The sequence below is a fragment of the Nicotiana tabacum genome, chromosome 14, assembly GCF_000715075.1.
Source record: "Nicotiana tabacum cultivar K326 chromosome 14, ASM71507v2, whole genome shotgun sequence".
Classification (NCBI taxonomy): domain Eukaryota; kingdom Viridiplantae; phylum Streptophyta; class Magnoliopsida; order Solanales; family Solanaceae; genus Nicotiana; species Nicotiana tabacum.
In genome coordinates this window covers 2,884,031-2,905,856 of record NC_134093.1, presented here as the reverse complement: position 1 = coordinate 2,905,856, position 21,826 = coordinate 2,884,031, and the positions used below count along the sequence as shown (strand labels likewise).

The following is a 21,826-nucleotide window of genomic DNA, read 5'->3' as shown; positions in this document are numbered from 1 at the left end:
AGTGAATTTCTACTTAGGAAAAATATACCCATAATAGTTATTTATGGCTTGAACTATTTCTTTGTAATTTTTGAAAATTTATCTTATTGTTTGGAAAATTACTTTTCTAATAGATTTGGGAAAGAAAAACATATTGTCCTTCTGGGATTGGAAAAATCATTCTCTTATAGTTTTAAGACTACTTGGTTGTAGGTAGGGATTCTTATATTTTACACTTCTTCTCTTTGCTTCTGCCCGTGGACTAAGCTCAGGCGAACTTCATTCAATTCATGTGTTATTTTTTCTTTTCTATTTGCTTTGTGTGTGATTGTGTGCTAATTAACCCACGATCTTTCGCTACAGTATTTGCATTATATAAATATATGCGCGATGCTACGCATGACACCCATGGGCGAAGCTACATTGTCATAAGAGTGATCAACTGACCACCCTTCGTCGAAAAATTACACTGCGTATATAGGTAAAATATTAGATTTTAGAGATATATGACATATACTGAACACCCTTTGTCAGAAAATTTTTTTTCACTTCTTTCAAGTTTGAACATCCTTTGTCGGAATTGTTTTTTCACTTCTTTCAAGTTTGAACACCCTGAGATAAATTTCTGGCTTCGCCACTGATGATATCTACGCCTATAGTAAGTTTCAGGTGTAATGAAGTCGATAAAAATAAATATACTTGCGATGCTACACATGACATATGGTTTGTGCATCCATTGTCAATGAGATTACATTATTCAAACATCTAAACATACAGAAAAAAGAGGAAAATGAACAAATTCTTCCCAGTAGACATGAATCTATGTTTAACAATAAATTTTTAAAAATAAAAAAAAACCTTAGCAATATAGTAGTGTCACAATATAAAAGGATGTGCGCTTTGGCTAGCAGCATGATATACTCCAACATGAGCATGGCTACAACAATTTGCAAAGAAAGAACTCCACTTACTCTATCTGTGCTTAAGCTGTAGTTGTCTAATCAATTACAATAAAAACAACCTAGTGGAGTCTCACAAGTAGGGTTTGGGGAGGGTAGTGTGTACGCAGACCTTAGCCCTACCTCTGAAGGTAGAGAAGTTGTTTTCGAAAGACCCTCGGCTAAAGAACGTAAAAAATGGAGCAATAAAGAAACAATAGCAACAACAATGTAATAAGACAGTGTAAGCAAATAGTACAACGAATAATGACAGAGATCCAGGATATGAAACTACAAAAATAGTGTCAATCCTATTGCTAATACTGGCATACCGTATAGAAACAAGGGACTAGGAATAGGAAGGTACCCGACTAGTACTACTACTACTGGTAAGACAAGGCAAAACTCTAGACTATCTATCAACCCATCACCCTAATTTTCAACCTCCACACCTTTCTATCGAGGGTCATGTCCTCGGTAAGATAGAACAGAGCCAAGTGCTGCCTAATCACCTCACCCCAATACTTCTTAGGCCTCCCTCTACCCCTCTTGTCAAATTCAAACACATCCTCATTAGTTTGAGATCGACATGGAGCTACTAAGGGAAAGCGAGCATCTAATAAAGAAAAAAGAAGGAACAAGAAAAGACTAAAAGAGTACCATATTTTTGTGACAAGCATGTGCTTTACCACATCTTTCGGAGATTTCCATAAACATCCTGTATCAAACATATTATTTGCACGTTAATTAGATGCACGTAGATACTCGAAAACAGCACATAGGAGTTTGTTTCTACTTACTTTGATAATGATGTCTACACGGTCGCATCCTTCAATATCTTCGACTTCTTCCTTAATTCTCACAGCTGAAGCCTTGAGAGAGTCTTTGCTGCATGAAAGCACCTTAATCTGTTTCAGTGTTTGAATATCTGTAAAGCTATTGGGAATCTCCTCGAGCTCGTTACACCATCTTATAACAAGTGTTTCAAGAAGTGGAAAAGATTCCTCTGAGGCTTCCCACCTTGAGATAACTAAGCGATCCAGTTTTAAGAACTTAAGTTTATGGAACGTGATATCTCCGAGGCACCACTCTTCTGATTGAAGTTCCTCTGACTCACCCCACCTTGGATCTCTTAATTTGAGATACTCTAGACTTGGTAGTCCTGCAATAAAGGAAATCGTGTTTTCTATACGAGCTGTGTGTAGTACCAACTTCTTTAAACATGAAGGCAAGTGTAACTTGGATACAACTTGGGACGAGGGAATGAAAAGGCGAAGTATTAGAAGCTGGGTAAGACTCTCCAAATTGAGACAAATCTCTGCAGAATCATTCACATTATCAGCATCATCCTCGCTATCAGAATCTATGTAGTCAATGAACTTGATGGCAAGTTCTTGAAGATTAGGACAGCTCCGCGATAAAACATCCAGTAATCCATAGGCATCGCGAATTCGATGTACTACATTCTTTAATATCCTCAAACTTTCCAATTTAGAGGATTCTTTAAAGATCCGCTGCTTATTATTTTCCAAATCGAAATCAGTCCAACTAATCTCAACATGCCTTAATTTTTTCATTTTCCAAAACACTGCTGGTAACCTTGTACAATTACCAGCACACTTCACGATTAAAGTTTCTAGATGGCGCAGATGTGGTTTTGGATGAAAAACGAACTTATGTGTGTAAACTGCAAGGAACTTCAGGTAGATTAGTGGTAGCAATGTAGATGACAACAAAATATTTACTTCATAGGAACTCAAATCCAAGACCTTAAGAAGTCTCAATTTACTAACCAGAAGATAGGGATCCCAAGAACGAATTACTCTTTCAGTAGTCGTTATCAGTGACCTCAAGTGTTGGTGGAAAGGCTTCCGTGTTTTGAAAGGCTCATCAGTGAAATTGAAGATCAGTCGACTTTCCTTCCAATTGGAAGGTTGAAATTGGCCCTTCACTGCAAACTCTGAAAGCTTAGTTACAATGGGGCCGTTTATCGTCCAAACTAAAGGTTCAAAGTAGGTATGATGCCCCTTCACTGCCAACATAAACTTTTCTTCTCTACTCTTCCGAAAACAAAAGTGAAGCACTACATCATGAACGTTGCAGTATTTGACTTTACCGTTATACCTTCTCCTTGAAACCATTACCACGTTACTGCTAATGAGATCCAACAAGTAACCTTCAGCTACCTCTTCCAACCTCCCAGATTCAATGTTCTTCACGAAGCCTTCCGCGATCCATAAGCTTATCAACTTAGACACTGGAATTCTCGCATCCTCCGGAAACACCCCCATATAAAGAAGGCAAGGTCTTAAATAATCGGGCAAGTTATCATAACTTAACTGCATAGTTGAAAGACTATATCCTTCAGACTTGCCAACATAGGAAAATAGAGCATCTTTAACCTCACGCCACCAAGATTCTTCCATTTTCTTCTTTTTAATAATTCCAGCTGCCAAGACAACAACAAGAGGCAGTCCTTTGCATGTTTTTGCAACTTCTAGACTGACATCTTGTAGTTCAGGTGGGCAATCTTCCTGTTGGAACACTTTTTTCTGCAGCAGTTGGCAACTCTTTTCTTGTGTGAGGAATGGAAGAGAATAAGGATCAGTATGTTGCTTGACTTGCTTACTCACTTCCTCAAGTCGAGTTGTTACTATTATTCTACTTCCATTTTCATCATTTGGGAAAGATAATCTTAAGTCATCCCATGCCTTAACATCCCACATATCATCCAAGACAATCAGATATCTCCTGCCCATTAAGCTTTTCTTCAACATGTGAGCGAGTTCATCATCCTTATCTACCTTGTTCTTCGAAACTTGACTGTGGATCTCTCGTAGTAAATCTATCCAGTTATATGTTTGGGAAATGCAACACCATGCTAGACCATCAAAGTGAGAAGCAATCATTTTATTGTCATACACCTTTCTAGCAATAGTCGTTTTCCCTTGTCCCCCCATGCCTACAATTGGGATGGTATCTAGCTCATTTGTACCTTGAATCAGATATCGAATTATTTGTTCTGCTTCATTCTCAAAACCAACTATCTCCTCATCATTCACAGTATTGCTTTGTTGAGTTGGCAAATGTTTAGATGGCTCTACCACATAGCAAGGCTTAAGATCAAGGTTTTCCGACCACATCTCTGTCACCTCCACACTAATATGCTTGATCTCTTCTATGATTGTAGGAAGTGAGCAAAAGAGATGCCAAAGTGAATTATATTGAGCAAGTATAGAGTCAATGACAACTTCAGCTTCATATGACAAATTGATAGTACGCCTCTGAAGATCTTTAAGAATTTCATGTTCATGTTGCACCTTTGTGACATCTCTTATAATGGATGTTAGAGATGAGAGCTCTTTCTCTAAAATGACAATATGAGGCTTCAACATGACTAAACCTGATTCAGATTTCAACATTTCATCCAACTTCCTTAAAAGAGAACCCAAAAAGCTGACTCCACCAACTGTGGGAAACTGACCATAGGGAATGAATTTTAAGGATTTGTAGTACCTCTCTTCTACTTGTGCCTTTAAATTTTCACTTCTCTCAATTATCTCTGTCAGGGTAAGATTAGTCTTGCTGGTGTGATATTTGATTGTAGAGCTCGCAAGAAGCTTTTGACTTAAAAATAATGTTTCACCCACAAGTGCAACAACCTTTTCCAAGACCTCATTCAACCTCTTACCATTAATAAATCGATTTGGCACATCAGCAAGAAAAACCAACAAGAACTCTATTGCCAAATCAAAATTTCGAGCAGAAACATTATTTGGAAAGTTCTCAAGAATTATGTTACTGAGATACACCAGTAGAGTACGGAGATGATGCAAAAATCCTTTTGGCAATTTTTTGTCCTTGAAAGTTCTTGATTGGGTAAACTTCGAACCTTTTAGTTCACCACGAAAAATCTTCTTCATTTCCAGTTCCACAAGCATAATCAGGCATAGTAGATAAGGAGGTTTACTTAAGATATTATTTAGATCATCTTCGTCCTCATCCAAGATCCACAAAGAAAAACAGAATTGTCCCACATTGTCAGCCATGAACCGAATTCGAGTCTCCAGACCTTCCAGCTTCTCATGGTCGATGTAACCATTCATCTCCGTAGCATATAAGTATCTAAAAAAGCTCATTTTCTTTTGAATGGTTTTCACTTGCTTTAAACATCGATTTATCTGGAGTAGTCCATCCGTCAAAAGAGTTTCAGACTCATCCAATTCCAGCGATACCAGTATATCATTTAGATTCTTGACGAGGCAATCCATATATTCCGATAGATAGGAATCATTCAATTCATAACTGTAGCTTGAACTGGCATTACCTCCAATGAACTCCAGCAAATGTGATACTAGCCTTTCCACATTAAGGTTAGTTTTGCATTCATCTGGAATTCCACCAAAAACTGAGTGAAGCATTTCCACAATCAATTGGGCCTTCTTTATGATTTTGGCTAAGGAATCAGGCAAAAGAAAATGATAGTACTTTATAAAGGTTCTCAAAAATCGTAGCTCCAATTCAAGTGTCTCAATTTCATCAATCTTGACACTATTCAGATCACCTCCAATCTTGATCCTTCTTAGGTGATCTAACATATCCTCAATTTCATTACGAGCCATCTTCCTTAGATAATTCCTGCAAGTTCACCATACTCTTGAAATATTAGTTTCATTAAGAATAACATTTCTCTTTCAATATCTACTGTTAGAAGCTACAATTAATGTGAAAGATTATACACACCTTCCTTGCCATTTTGGTTATGGAAAATTTCACAAACCTCCTATTTTCTTACTTTCTATTGTAAATGTTGCTTCATTTCACTTCTCCGTTCTTAAGATGTTAAATTTTAGGAAGAAAGCTAAACTGTCAGTGTCTAATATATTGCTGGGGTTATAATGCTAAATCATGGTTCAACAAATTCACTTCAATGATAGCTGAAGAGACAAATAATTATTTTCGGATATAACGTGTCAAGTGAGATTAGAAAAGAATTATTGAAATATATACCTGATAAAGACCAAAGTTTGCAGTAGGAGAAAACTTCTAATGACAAGTGAAGATTAATATCAGCATAAAAGGTTGGAAGGAGGAAAGGTTTCGGTCTATAGGGCCTTCTCTCATTAGCATACTCTAACAAGATTAGTGAATGAATAATTATGGTTCAATCAAACTAACATTCAATGTTTATTGGACTGGATCTAAATGCTACCAAAAGTCAATGGAAGAATTATTTAATGAATAACGGCGGGCTTATCGTATTATTAATACAGAGAGACAGCTAATCTGCAGGTGATAATCCATTCCTATTGGCCTTCAAAGTCAATGGTTGCATTAGTTAATGTGCAAGTAGTACTGTTACAGCTCAAGAGTTGCCTATCATTCTAATTAACAATCAAATACACCGTGTCTGGAACGATTTCTGTTTGTGAGTATTATTGCTACACATTCTTATAAGAGAGGATGATGATGAAGATGAAATATTACATAGTAGAAGAATATTTCAGCAGTATTCAGTCGACAAATATATTAAACTTGTTTTTATGCACCATATTTTGTTAAAGTACATAAATAATGTCCTGGATATAGACGTCGGAAATTTGTTGTTATTCACACTGTTAGTTGTATGTCTGTATCTGCTTGTTGCAGATTTCTTTTATTATTTGTTGGTTCATTTGCTTTGATTAGTAAAATAGAGCATCTTTAACCTCATGCCACTAAAATTCTTCCATTTTCTTCTTTTTAATTATTCCAGCTGCTAAGACAACCACTAGTGGCAGCCCTTTGCATATTCTTGCAACATCTAGACACACATCGTGTAGTTCAGGTGGGCAAGCTTCGTTTTGAAACACTTTTTTCTGCAACAATTCCCTACTCTCTTCGGGTGTGAGGAATGGAAGGAAATACGGATCACTATGTTGCTTGACATCCTCACTCACTTTGTCAAGTCGAGTTGTCCCTACTATTCTACTTCCATTTCTACCATCTGGGAAAGATAATCTTAACTCATCCCACGCCATACCATCCCATATATCATCCAAGACAATGAGGTATCTCTTTCCCACTAAGCTTTTCCTCAACATGTCAGCAAGTTCGCCAACCTCATCAACCTTGTACTTGGACCTGAAAATCTCTTGTAACACCTCTCTCCGGTTATGTATTTGGGAAATGGTGCACCATGCTCGAACATCAAAATGAGATACGATGTTGTCATTATACACCTTTCTAGCAATAGTAGTTTTACCTGGTCACCTATCCCAACAATTGGGATGACATCAAGCTCATTTGTTCCTCGAATCATAAGCCGAAGTATACTTTTTGTCTCATTCTCAAAGCCCACTATCTCCTCATCATTCCTAAGATTGCTATGTTGAATTGGCAGATGCTTAGTTGGCTCTATCACAGAGCAGGGCTTAAGAGGAAGGAGGTTCATAAACCACATCTCAGTCACCTTCTCACGAATATTCTTGATCTCTTTTACTTGCAGGAAATGAGCAAAATAAATGCCAAAGAGCATTATATTGAGCAAGAATAGAGTCAATGGCAACTTCAGCTTCATATGCCAAATTGATAGTACGCTTTTACAGACCTTAAAGAATTTCATGCTCATGATGCACTTTTGCAACATCTCCAAAAACAGATGTTAGAGATGAGAGCTCTTTCTCTAAAATTGTCACGACCCATTTTCTGATCAAGTCGTGACCGGCACCCGATCACTAAACTTGACCGAGCGAACCATCTGCACTTATCAAATCTATTATAACTTCAAACTTTATATGCAACAAGGCAATACTTTAACGAAATACTTTTAATTAATTTAAATATCTAAAATAAACCAACTCCAAAAATTTATTCGTAGTAACTATTGAAATATTGCAAAGTTATTATCAAATATACATGAATCTTAACCCAACGACTGTGTCTATGAAGCCTCTACTGATAAACTGACGCACTGGTCAGGACATGAGATTCCTGGCCAGTCCTCTAAGTAAACAAAGAAATAGCTAAATAATGACGACTCAAACGAGTACTCCGCGAACAAAAGCGGAGCTCACCAATTGCACTGGAAGTGAGGGAAGTCCTAACCCGTAGCGTGCTCACCTGCAAAACCGGTTCCTACGTTGTACCGCAAACCAACGTAGGTTCCCAAAAGAGAACGTAAGCACCATCCATTGTACTCAGTGAGTCTCAACGACAGGGGACGAAACATTAATAAATTATACATTACGAGCAAAGATTCTAAATGCCTAGAAAACATAAAGCTTCTAAGAACAATTCTAAAATAATTGCATAATAGCAGTTTATGAATATTCTAAAAGAAATTCTTTTCTTTTTCTTTCTTATAAAAAAATACTTCACTTTATACTTCGGGAGTTCCAAGTATCCTGACTTATTTCTGTCTTAGTCACCGTGTGATCGGCACGGGTTCGATCCCAACCTGATCGAATAGGCCCAATCCACGAGGTGCCACTCGCTTCATGGTTCTCAATGCTCGTGTATCATACCTTAGCTTGGCTAAGTAAATTCTCAGTAACGAGACCTTCGGCTCGTGTGCTCCCTACTTTGGCACAAGTAGTTTCAGGAAGTCTAATGCCTCGGTCAGGACCCTCGGCCTCGACGATGACCCCTTCTCAGAACAGAGGATACTTTCAAAATCTTTTCTTTCTAAAACTTCTTCTTGTGACTTTTCAAGTCTAAATATTTTCTGGAACATCCTATACATACTCATACTGGTATCCGTACATGTAAAGCATAGCATAAGAATGAAATAAACATTCAAAAGTATTTCTAAAGATTCTTGCTTCTTCATGAATTTTCAACATGAGAATAGCATATAAGATTAACACAAAAATCTGAAAATTTACGCACATATATCATAATAAATCATCTAAACTTTAGCTAGAACAATTCTAAGTTAATAAGTACGCACTCGCTCCGATTAAGTACATATTAACTCTTTTAAACAATTCATCAAACACCTTGTATGCGTGCTTTTGTGAGTTAAACCATTTTAATAAAGGGTTATATCAACTCACCTCAAAACTCTTCGAACCAATACGTAGACCCCAATCAAATTTATACCCGTCAAACAATCGATTCTACAATAACCAGTGCATTTTAATCATTTTTAAAGTTTTATACTTAAACATGAAATTTACTGTTTATATAGAGAAAGAAGGGAATTAACTATTCAATTCTTACCTACTATTGTAGGATAATTGACAATAGGAAATTTATATATCTGAGTTCAAGAATTAGTGATCTGTAAATAACCCTAGAATTTTTAGTGCTTGAGAAATTTGGTTGGTGCCTCTGTTTCGTATAAGGCTTTAAGCCCTTTTGTTGTGCGTGAGTAAACAGAACGGGAGGCGTTCTGGTTTGTTTAAGCCATTAAGCCTTTTGTTTAATCCTTTTGCCTTGCACGGCCCTTTATGGGCTAAGGCTGTCACGTGCTTTCTTTTATTGTTTTCCCTTTTTTGTTTTTTTTTTGGTTGTTTTAACTTAAGTAGTATTTAATTATACCTACTTTTAATAATTAATAATATTAAAATTATTAATATTCCCCTAATTGTATATCCAATTATTTATAAATAGAGAAGTAACTCAAAATCAATCACAAGGGTTTAAATCCGTAATAAAAGTATAATTTTTATGCACTTAAGGGAAGATTAAAAAAAAAATTAAATTCTATATTTAGCGTGTCTTGAAATTTTTATAGATTTGAAAAGTGTTATAATATTTTCTCCTTAAAAATATTCGTCCTCGAATGTTGCTAGGGCCTTATTCTTAAGCTAGCAATCATTCTTTAAGTCCTTGAACTTCTTAAGATTTCTTAACACTACTCACTTTCCCAAGGGACTCTAAATTTTGGCTAACTCCTTAAATTTTCAAAAATTTCGGCAGAGTCTCCCCTGTAAATTGGACTATCCAAAAAAATATCCCTGTCACCAATACCACAACTACACCAACAATTAGATATACCATAACAGGCCATTCATAGGCACCATACACAACTCATAAACTAATTACTTACACTCCGGCAAGGAGGTACCACAATAACCAACCAAAATCTAAAACACAACACTTCAGCAAAAGTAAATCACTTTAATGAATTAAATGTACTCTGGCATGGTACTAAATTATTTAATAACTAAATCTACTCTGATAGAAACTAAATTACTTCAACAACTAAGTATAATCTAGTAAGGACATAAATACTTGCTAACTTGTATTTAATAAATAAAAGATAAATGTCAAGCCAAACCTAGGTTCACATACCTTGTTCCTCAAATAAATAAGGATACTTCTTCCTCATATCTTCCTCGACCTCCCATGCAGCCTCTTTTGAATCATGATTATTCCACAAAACTTTTACCGATGCTATATCTTTTGTTCTCAACTTTCTTACTTGCCTATCGAAAATTTCTATAGGTACCTCTTCATAAGTCAAGCCTTCTTTAATTTATATAGCGTCGGCAGGTATTATATGTTACTCATCATGAATGTATTTTCTAAGCATAGATACATGAAAGACAAGATAAACAGAGGACAACTCAACGGGCAACGCTAGCTCATAAGCCATGTTTCCCTTCTTCTCTATAATCTCATAAGGTCCGATAAATCCAGGACGAAGTTTCCTCTTTCTTACCAAACCTCATAACTCCTTTCATTGGTGAAACTTTCAAAAATACCTTATCACCAACCATGAACTCTAATTCATGATGCCTCTTGTCAGAATAGGACTTTTGACGACTCTGAGCCGCTTTTTGTCTTTATCTTATTAGCTGGACTTTCTCTAAGGCCTCACAAACAAACTCTGGACCAATCAACGGCACTTCTGCTGGTTCAAACCAATCCACTAGAGACCTACATCTTTGCCCATACAACGCTTCATAAGGAGCCATACCAATGTTGGCCTGATAGCTATTATTGTAAGCAATTTCTATCAGTGGCAAATGATCATCCCAATTACCTCCAAAATCTATAACACATGCTCGCAATATATTTTTGAGAGTCTGAATGGTCCTTTTTGCCTGACCATCGGTCTGTGGATGGAAGCGGTGCTCAAATTGACCTTGGCACCTAATCTTTTCTGAAATGCCCGCCAAAAATGTGCCGTGAACCGAGGGCCTCTGTCAGATATGATTGAAACTGAGTACCATGCAATCAAACTATTTTTTTAATGTACAACTACGTATACTGCTCTGAGGAATCTGTCATCTTTACTGGTAGGAAATGCGCGGACTTTGTCAGTCGGTCTACAATAACCCAAATTGAATCATGCTTACGGTATGTGCGAGGCAGACCTACTAAGAAATCCATGTTAATCATCTCCCATTTCTACTGTGGTATCTCTATAATCTTGAGCTAGGCCACCAGGCCTCTAATGCTCCGCTTTGACTTGCTAGCAATTCAAACATTTGGCCACATGATCTGCTACTTGCTTCTTCATGCCTTTCCACCAATACAACTCTTTCAAGTCCAGATACATTTTGGTAGAACCTGGGTGAATAGAGTACTTCGAGCTGTGAGCTTCTTCCATTATGGACTTCCTAAGACCATCTACATCAGGCACACATAACCGATCATTCAACTTCAAAACTCCATCACTTCCTAGAGTGAAAGCAGTGATTTCTTTGTTTCTGACTCTTTTTAACTTCACTAAGTCCGAATCTTCGTCTTGTTTAGCCTTAACATGTGCAACAAGAGAGGATTGCGCTAAGGCATAAGCAGTTATACCTCCTTCTTTGGTCTCATCCAATCTAATTCCATCATTTTCTAGTTTTTGAATTTCTCGACCCAAAGTTCGACTTTGTACTGCAAGATGGGCCAGGACACCCATTGACTTCCTACTAAGTGCATCTTCTACCTAACATCATATTAGCCCATGAACTTGTCAAAGCATACAACAGGAAACATATATCTCCCAGATGCATGCTGAAGGTGGACATGATGAAAGCTTATGACTCAGTGGAATGGGTATACTTAGAGCAGCTTATGGAATACTTAGGATTTCCTACAAAATTCCTCTGATAGGTGAAAACATGTATGTTGACAGTGAGCTACTCTATCATGATCAATGGAGAATTGACAAAGCCTTTTAATGCTGCTAAAAGACTTCGACAGTGTGACCCCATGTCACCATTCTTGTTTGAAATTGCCATGGAGTATCTGATCAGGCTACTTAGAGGATTGAAGCAAGTAAAGGAGTACAAATACCATCCAAGATGTAACAAGCTGAACATAACTCATCTTAGTTTTGCGGATGATCTACTCATGTTTGCTAGAGGTGACACCAGTTCTATACAAGCTCTACACCACTGCTTCGAGCAATTCTCTGTTACTTCTGGTTTACAAGCTAATCTAACAAAGAGTTCTATCTACTTTGGTGGAGTGAGAAAGCCAGAACAAATGAGAATACTACAGAGTACGGGTTATTCATTAGGGGAGATGCCTTTCAAATACTTGGGGATTCCTTTAAATACAAAAAAGTTAACCATTATGCAATGGCAGTCGTTGGTAGAGAGAATTGTAGCAAGAGTATCTTCTTGGACTGCTTGGAAACTATCTTATGCTGGTAGAGTACAACTAGTGCAGACTGTTCTACCTGGAATTCAATCTTACTGGGCTCAATTGTTCATTATACCAGCAAAGGTTATGAAGATGATAAAGGCATATTGTAGAAGTTACATATGGTCTGGCATCAATACAATCACAAAGAGAGCATTTATAGCTTGGGACAAGATGTGCGTGCCTAAATTAATAGGGGGCTATAACTTGACAAATCTCCAAGTGTGGAATAAGGAAGCAGTCACTAAAACATACTGGGACCTGGCTCATAAGGAGGATAAAGCTTGGATAAGATGGATTCATACATACTACATCAAAGGGCAAAACATACTTGACATGACTATCCCACAATAGTCAAGTTGGATGGTGAGGAAGATTCTGGATGCTAGGAAACATATACAGCAAATACCAGCACTAAAGCAGCAGAGGAGCTTCATTAAGCAGGTATACTTAAGGCTCCTAGGTAATCATAACAAAGTGGAATGGAGAACCTTACTATTCCATAATGAGGCTAGAACTGAAGTAGTGTTTACAATGTGGCTCCAGTGTCATGAAAGGTTGTTAACTGTGGATCGACTAGCCAAATAGGGAATCCAAGTGAACTCACGGTGTATTCTATGTATGGCTGCAGATGAATCACATCTCCATCTTTTTGGTGAGTGTAGCTTCTCCAAAGCAGTATGGATGAGATTGTTGAGATGGTTACAACTATTGGATGCTCCAACTAATTCCTGGCAACAAGTGTTTACATGGCTGCTTTTCCAATCCAAAGGTAAGTCATGTAAAGCAAAGATACTCAAGATGATATATGCAGAATATAGCTATGTGATCTGGAAAGAGAGGAACAGTAGAGTGTTTGAAGATCAAACAAGAAATGTAGAGCAGATAGCTAGGGAAGTGGCATGTATATGCAATATTATAGCACAATGGGGAGTGAGGAAAAAGATGCAGCAGCTTCATTTCTAAGGAAAAAATAACAATACAAAGACCATCAGGGAAAGATAGTTCTATGAGGATTTATGTACTGCATATAATATGGTTATAGAGATAGGATTATGTATGGATTGTAGCAAGTTGAGGATGACTATGCTGATTTGTAACGATTACTCTTGGTGATTAATAAAAATTATAATTACCAAAAAACAAAGTGCATCTGCTACCACATTAGCTTTGCCCGGGTGATAAGGGATATTGGTATCATAATCCTTCAATAGCTCGAGCCACCTTCTCTGTCTCAAATTTAACTCCTTCTGCTTGAAAATGTACTGGAGGCTTTTATGATCTCACAATGCTCGTCATATAGGCAGTGTTTTTATATCTTTAATGCAAACACCACTGCTGCAAGCTCCAAGTCGTGTAGGGGTAGTTCTTCTCATGATTCTTTAACTGCCTGGAAACATAAGCAATAACTTTTCCATCTTGCATAAATACACACCCAAGACTAACTCTGGAGGCATCACACTACACTGTGAACTCACTCAAACCTATCGTCAAGATTAGCACAGGTGCAGTGGTCAACCTCTTCTTTAACTCTTGAAAACTCTGCTCATAAGCGTCTGACCACTGGAACTTAATCGCTTTTTGAGTCAACTTAGTTAATGGAGCTGCAAGTGAGGAAAATCCCTCTACAAACCTTCTATAGTAGCTAGCTAATCCCAAGAAACTCCTGATTCCGGTTGGCGTTGTCGGCCTTGGCCAGTTTTTGACTACTTCTGTCTTCTAAGGGTCTATTTTTATGCCTTCACTAGATACCACGTGGCCTAAGAATGACACTGACTGTAACCAAAACTCGCATTTTGAAAACTTGGCATAAAGCTCATTCTCCTTCAAGGTCTGCAAGGCTATCCTGAGGTGTTCTGCATGCTCATCCTTGCTCTTAGAGTATACCAAAATATCATCTATAAACACGATAATAAAGGTATCAAGGAATGGCTTGAAAACTCTGTTCATGAGGTCCATGAATGCAGCTGGAGCATTTGTCAACCCGAAGGACATTACTAGAAATTCATAGTGCCCGTAGCGAGTTCTAAAGGTTGTTTTAGATATATCCTCTTCTCTGATTCTCAACTGGTGGTACCCCGACCTCAAGTCTATCTTTGAAAAGTACTTTGCACCCTGAAGTTGATCAAATAAATCATCAATTATTGGCAGTGGGTACTTATTCTTAATGGTAACTTTATTCAATTGTTGATAGTCGATGCACATTCTGATACCAAGTTTGTCACGACCCATTTTCTGATCAAGCTGTGACCGGGGAACCCCACGGTGAAACACTCGGCCGGATGAAGTCGTTGTCAAGGAGGTCTTTCAACTGTTCTCTCAACTCATTATGTTCTGGTGGAGCCATCCTATAAGGAGGTATAGATATGGGCTGAGTGCCTGGCATGAGATCAATGCCAAAGTCTATGATTCTTTCGGGAGGAATTCCGGGAAGGTCATCTTGGAAAACTTCTGGAAATTCTCTAACAACTGGCACAGACTGAAGAGCTAGTGGTTCTGATTTTGCATTAATGATGTGAGCCAAATAGGCAAGACACCCCTTGTCGATCATTTGTTGTGCCTAAAGGTAAGAAATAAACCTACATACAAGCGATGTTGAACTACCCTTACACTCTAAGACTTTTTCATTTGGAAATTGGAACCTGACTATTTTGGCATGACAATCTAATATGTCATAGCACGAAGATAACCAATCCATACCTATGATCACATCGAAATCCACCATTTCTAACTCTATGAGATTGGCCTCGGTGCTGCGACCTTGGACTGAAACTATACAACCTCTATAAACTCTTGTGGCTTCCACTGACTTGCCAACTGGAGTAGATACTAGGAATGGCTCACTAAGTTGTTCAGGTTCTAGCCCGAAGTTAATTGCAAAGTATGGAGTCACATACGAAAACGTTGAACCTGGATCAATTATGGCATAAGCATTATGTGAGCAGACTAGAAGTATACATGTAATAACTTCTGCAGATGCCTCTGCACTTTGACGATCAAGTGTAGAAAACAAACGTGGTGGTCCCTATTTCTGAGTAACTCGGTCTGCACCTCTACCTGCTCCATGCCCGGCCTGATTATGAGAACCACGAGCTTGAGGTGGTACAACTGTAGTAGCTGAGGAACTAGAAGGACGAGCTGATACCCCACTGAAATTACGTCGTAACTTTGGGCAGTTAGCTTTTATATGACTAATGTCTCCGCAATGATATCAACCGTGAAACCCGAGCTTGCACTGACCTGAATGCTGCTGCTTACATGTACCACAAAGACCTTGTTATTGTGAATATTCCTTAACATGACTCTGGCTATGTGAGGATGCTGTCCTAAAATTCTGATTCTGGTGAGGCTGGTTTCCATAACTCTGAGTACGTCTGAAGGAAGACTCACCACCTGACTGATGAGTGGACTGAGATGTTTCTAATGACTCCTTATTGGAGGACCCCTTCCACCTCCACTGGATGTACCATTAATCTCGTCCGTTGTCCGGGCTTTCTTGTTATGCCCTTTTTCTTCTCTCCTTTGTTGTTTTTCTTTCTCTAAATGCTTGGTGAATCCCACAACAGAGGAGAAAGTCGTCATTCCTACCTACAACTGATGTCGTATCCTTAATATGGTAAGCCAAACCGCCAACAAACCTGCGAATCTTTGCTTTTTCTGTCTTAACCATGTGAGGAGCATGTTTAGCCAAACTTATGGATTCCATGTAGTAATCTTGCACACTTTTATTCCCTTGCTTGAGCTGCTCGAACTCTGTAGCCTTAGCTTCCCTATCCTCTTCTGGTATAAAATTAGCCATGAAGACCTCTTCAAATTCTTCCCAAGTAGGCGGGCCATCATATTCATCTCTTTTCTTTTCCCACATCTCAAACTAAGCGCCAGTCACATCTCTAAGCTGGTAAGCAGCCAGCTCCACAACTTCATCATCAAATGCCTTCATCTCTCGGAGGGCTTTCTTGACACCCTTCAGCCACAACATTGGATCTTCATCAACTATAGTACCACGGAAAAATGGAGGACTTAACTTTAAAAATTCATTCACTCTTGAGGACTCAGAATTATTCTGTCTGTTTGATTGATGTGAAATCTCATCTCTTCTCTCGTTCTGATTGGCCATGAAGGCTTTAAACATCTCCATAGCACTGTTGACAACATTAAACATCTGACCCACCTCTGGAGATATAGCTGTCTGTGTCGGAATCACTATTGGGGGTGGAACTGGATCTTGGGGTACTGGTTCATCATGCTCCACCCCTTCTTCATGTTCAACCTCGGGTACTTGAGCCCCCTTTGTGGATTTACCCTTCCTTTAATGAGTTGAAGCCTTCTTATTTCTACCTTGATTCATAATAGTAGCAATAGTTTATTGAGTAACATCATGAGTGTCAGTGTCAAAGTTGCGAGTACGAGCCATTCTGCGAGTTTTGGAGAAACGAATACATTAGCTAATTTCTTAGAGGTAGGCTCTACTGCACGATCTAAAGTATGAAAAAAATGAGACTTTTCCTAAATGCTTGTAGCCTCCTACTTATAAGTATGGATACCCATAAATAAGACTCTACTAACACGGCTTCATAGACTCCTAGGACTCCATAAACCCGAGGCTCTAATACCAAGTTTGTCACGACCCATTTTCTCATCATGCCGTGACCGGCACCCGATCACTAAACTTGACCGAGCGAACCATCTGTGCTTATCAAATCTATTATAACTTCAAACTTTATATGCAACAAGGCAATACTTTAATGAAATACTTTTAATTAATTTAAATATCTAAAATAAACCAACTCCAAAAATTTATTCGTAGTAACTACTGAAATATTTCAAAGTTATTATCAAAAACACCTGAATCTTAACCTAACGATTGTGTCTATGAAGCCTCTACTGATAAACGGACGCACTGGTCAGGACATGAGATTCCTGGTTAGTTCTCTAAGTAAACAAAGAAATAGCTAAATAATAACGACACAAACGAGTACTCCGCGAACAAAAGCGGAGCTCACCAATTGCACTGGAAGTGAGGGAAGTCCTAACCCGTAGCCTGCTCGCCTGCAAAGTCACCATCCATTGTACTCAGTGAATCTCAACGACAGAGGACAAAACTTTAATAAATTATACATTACGAGCAAAGATTCTAAATGCCTAGAAAACATAGAGCTTCTAAGAACCATTCTAAAATAATTGCATAGTAGCAGTTTATGAATATTCTAAAAGAAATTCTTTTCTTTTTCTTTCTTATAAAAAAATACTTCACTTTATACTTCGGGAGTTCCAACTATCTTGACTTATTTCTGTCTTAGTCACCATGTGATCGGCACAGGTTCGACCAACCTGATGAAATAGGCCCAATTCACGAGGTGCCACTCGCTTCATGGTTCTCAGCGCTCATGTATCATACCTTAGCTTGGCTAAGTAAATTCTCAACTACTTTGGCATAAGTAGTTTTAGGAAGTCAACGCCTTGGTCAGGACCCTCGGCCTGGACGAGGACCCCTTCTCAGAATAGAGGATACTCCCAAAATTTTTTCTTTCTAAAGCTTTTTCTTGTGACTTTTCAAGTCTAAATCTTTTCTGGAACATCCTATGCATACTCATACTGGAATCCTTACATGTAAAGCATAGCATAAGAATGAAATAAACATTCAAAAGTATTTCTAAAGATTCTTGCTTCTTCATTAATTTTCAACATGAAAATGGCATATAAGAATAACACAAAAATCTGAAAATTTACGCACATATATCATAATAAATTATCTAAATTTTAGCTAGAATAATTCTAAGTTAATAAGTACGCACTCGCTCCGATTAAGTACATATTTACTCTTTTAAGCAATTCATCAAACACCTTGTGTGTGTGCTTTTGTGAGTTAAATCACTTTATTAAAGGGTTATATCAACTCACCTTAAAACTCTTCGAGCCAATACGTAGACCTCAATCCAATTTATACCCGTCAAACAATCGATTCTACAACAATCAGTGCATTTTAATAAATTTTAAAGTTTTACATCTAAACACGAAATTTACTGTTTATGCAGAGAAAGAAGGAAATTAACTATTCAATTCTTACCTACTACTACTGTAGAATAATTGACAATAGGAAATTTATATACATGAGTTCAAGAATTAGTGATTTGTAAAGAACCCTGAACTTTCCGTGCTTGAGCAATTTCGTGGTTGCCTCTGTTTCGTATAAGGCTCTAAGCCCTTTTGCTGTGCGTGAGTAAACAGAACGTGAGGCGTTCTGGTTTGTTTAAGGCATTAAGCCTTTTGTTTAATTCTTTTGCCTTGCACAACCCTTTATGGGCTAAGGCTGTCACGTCCTTTCTTTTATTGTTTTTCCTTTTTTTCTTTTTTGTTTTTTTTTTTGGTTGTTTTAACTTAATTAGTACTTTCTCCGTTTTAATTTATTTTAACCTATTTCTTTTTTATTCCGTGTCAAAAAGAATGATCTCTTTCCTTATTTGAAAATAATTTACCGTTATGCAATGATTTATAATCACACAAAATATATGAGCCTCATTTTACATCACAAGTTCAAAAGTCTTCTCTGTTTTCTTAAACTCCGTACCCAATCAAATTGGTTTACATAAATTGAAATGGAGGAAGTATTTAATTATACCTACTTTAAATAATTAATACTATTAAAATTATTAATATTCCCCTAATTGTATATCAAATTATTTATAGATAGAGAAGTAACTCAAAATCAATCACAAGGGTTTAAATCTGTAATAGACGTATAATTTTTATGGACTTAATGCAAGATTAAAAAAAGAAATTAAATTCTATATTTAGCGTGTCTTGAAACTTTTATAGATTTGAGGAGTGTTACAAAAATGTCAATACGAGGCTTCATCATGAAATCTAAATCCGATTCAGATTTCAACATCTCATTCAATTTCCTTAGGAAACAATCCAGAAAGCTCAATCCACCAACTGAGGGAAACTGAGATTGGCTATATATTAAGGATTTGTAGTGCCTCTCTTCCACTTGTGCCTTTAGATCTTCAATTTTCTCCAATATCTATATCCAGCAATGATACCACTGTTATGTCGAGGAAGAGGCAAATTCAAAAATAAAAAAGATAAAGAACTACAAATTTTAACGTGGAGAACCCTTCAAATCGAAGGTAAAAACCACGGGATCACAAAGATCCAAAACGCTCCACTATAATAATAAGAGAGTTACAAAAGTTCTCCAATTTGTCTGCACAACAAGTGCCAAACACGGAACAACAATAGCAACAAGAAATCAATTGAAGAAAGAGGAGAATCCACAAAAACGAAGTTGTTGTTCGAGGATCGAAATCAGATGCTACGGGCCTCCAAATTCGATCTCCGCCATTCAAATCAAAGATCAAGATATTACGAACACTCAGTCAATATTTCAACCCAATCCAACGGTTAACGAATCACAAAACGTGATTTGAAGTAGGCTGGTCGGAATTAAAATCTGCAGCAAAACGAATACTTTTTTTCTCTTTTCTCTCTTGATGAAAGCTCTCTCAAAAACCACTCTTATGTGCTTAAGTAAAGGCTTATAGCAATGAGCATAGAATAATTCGTCAAGGTTGTCCTATTTATAGATAATGAGTGGTGGTTTTCTTAAAGCAAAACCAACTCTAAATAGGAATAAAAATCGAATCCAATTCCAAATAGGAATGGAATACAATTGGGCCTTTGACTGCACAACATGGGCGTGCGCCCAACACAATCTTGCTAGCGTCATCCTTGATTGTAAATCCTGCAAGAAGCTGCATTTGAATTACACAAAGTATGTCGCCGGCAAGAACTCCTACCTTTTCTAAGACTTCATTTAACTTCTTATCATTAATAACATGATTTGGCACATCACCAAGAAAAACCAACAAGAAGTCTATTTCCATATCAATGTTTCGAGCAGAGACATTAGTATGAAAGTGCTCAAGCTTTTTATTCCTATGATACACCAGCAGACTATGGAGATAATGTGAAAATCCTTTTGGTAGTTTCTTGTCCTTGAGAGTGGTTGATTGAATAAACTTTGAAGCCTTTATTTCACAGAGCAAAATATTCTTCATTTCCAGCTCGACTAGCACAACCACGGATAATAGATAAGTAGGCATATGAGCCGTATCATCTCCATCCTCATTAAGCCAAAGAGCAAGACAGAACTGTCCGACGTTTTTAGCCATGATTTGCATTCTAGTGCTCAAACCTTTTTGCTTCTCATGGTCAATGTAACCATTAATCTCTGTGTCATATAAGTATCTCAGAAACTTCATTCTCTTTTGAATGCATTTCAATTGCTTGAAATATCTATCTGTCTTCCGAAGAATTTTGACTTCTTTATTGGAAAAAAGGTCAGACCTGAGTAAGTACCTCGGTGCATCATTTAGATTCTTGTCGACGCAATCCATATATTCCAACAGAGAGGATGAGAAATCATTCATTTCATAACTGTAACTTAATCTGGTAGTACAATCAATGAATACCAGCAACTGTGTTACTATCCTTTCCACATTAAGGTTAGTTTTGTATTCATCTGGAATTCCACCAAAAACTGAGTTAAGCATTATATTTCTGCGATCAATTGAGCCTTGTTTGTGATTTTAACTAAGTTCTCAAAAATGTTAACTCCATTTCAAATGTCTCAATTTGATTAATCTTGACAACATCTTGTTATGAGCCATCTTCCCTACATGAAGTAGAAATTCCTGCAAGTTTACCCAACTTATGTTACATCAATCTTCGTTAAACCATGTTAATTTACCATGGTTAAGTGATTTAATACAGTGAGAATATATATTAATTAATTATCATTAAGTGAGAAAATTTGATATGCAAAACACACGTCGTTCATTTATATGAGTAAATTACTGCCTCTTGTCTCATCAGACTTACAAGCTTCAAGCGCCCGGGCTTACGCCTCTAGCCACACACTTCGCCCAAAATTCATAATTGAGACCTATTTTTTGCATATTTTCAAAGTACACGAGCAAATATGACCATTTTCCGTAATTTAATTTACAAGTGGACAAATATGCCCCTTATATTTCACTATTATTCTTTTGCATAGACTATATATATTCTCATATTCAATTGTATTCACATTTAATAGTAGCAATTCTTATCAAAGTAAAAGTAAATGGATTCATGTAGTTGTTGTTGTCCCAGCAATTCATGAGGAACTTGACTTAGAGATAACAAGTGAAACCAACTTAGAGATTTGCAAACAAAGAAAAGTCAACACAAGTTTAGCTCCAAGTCTTATTATAAATCAAGCTAGCTAATGTGCTTTAGTCTTCTTCCGCCTTTTTTGTATTTCCAACTTCCGATCCAATTATTCAGTGACTAAT

General features: G+C 37.3%; 1 protein-coding gene and 1 pseudogene across 1 annotated transcript; both read right to left on the bottom strand.

Moving 5' to 3' along the window:
* Positions 1 to 1,126: 1,126 nt before the first annotated feature.
* LOC142161778 (putative late blight resistance protein homolog R1A-3) lies at positions 1,127 to 5,562 on the bottom strand. The gene is made up of 2 exons (XM_075229215.1): positions 1,718 to 5,562; positions 1,127 to 1,635 (listed from the first exon to the last, which is right to left on the bottom strand). Exons 1-2 carry the CDS (start codon positions 5,537 to 5,539, stop codon positions 1,603 to 1,605), a joined length of 3,855 nt encoding a protein of 1,284 aa, XP_075085316.1. The 5' UTR covers positions 5,540 to 5,562; the 3' UTR covers positions 1,127 to 1,602.
* Positions 5,563 to 6,601: 1,039 nt separating this feature from the next.
* On the bottom strand, positions 6,602 to 21,479 carry LOC142169189 (putative late blight resistance protein homolog R1B-23; annotated as a pseudogene).
* Positions 21,480 to 21,826: the final 347 nt, after the last annotated feature.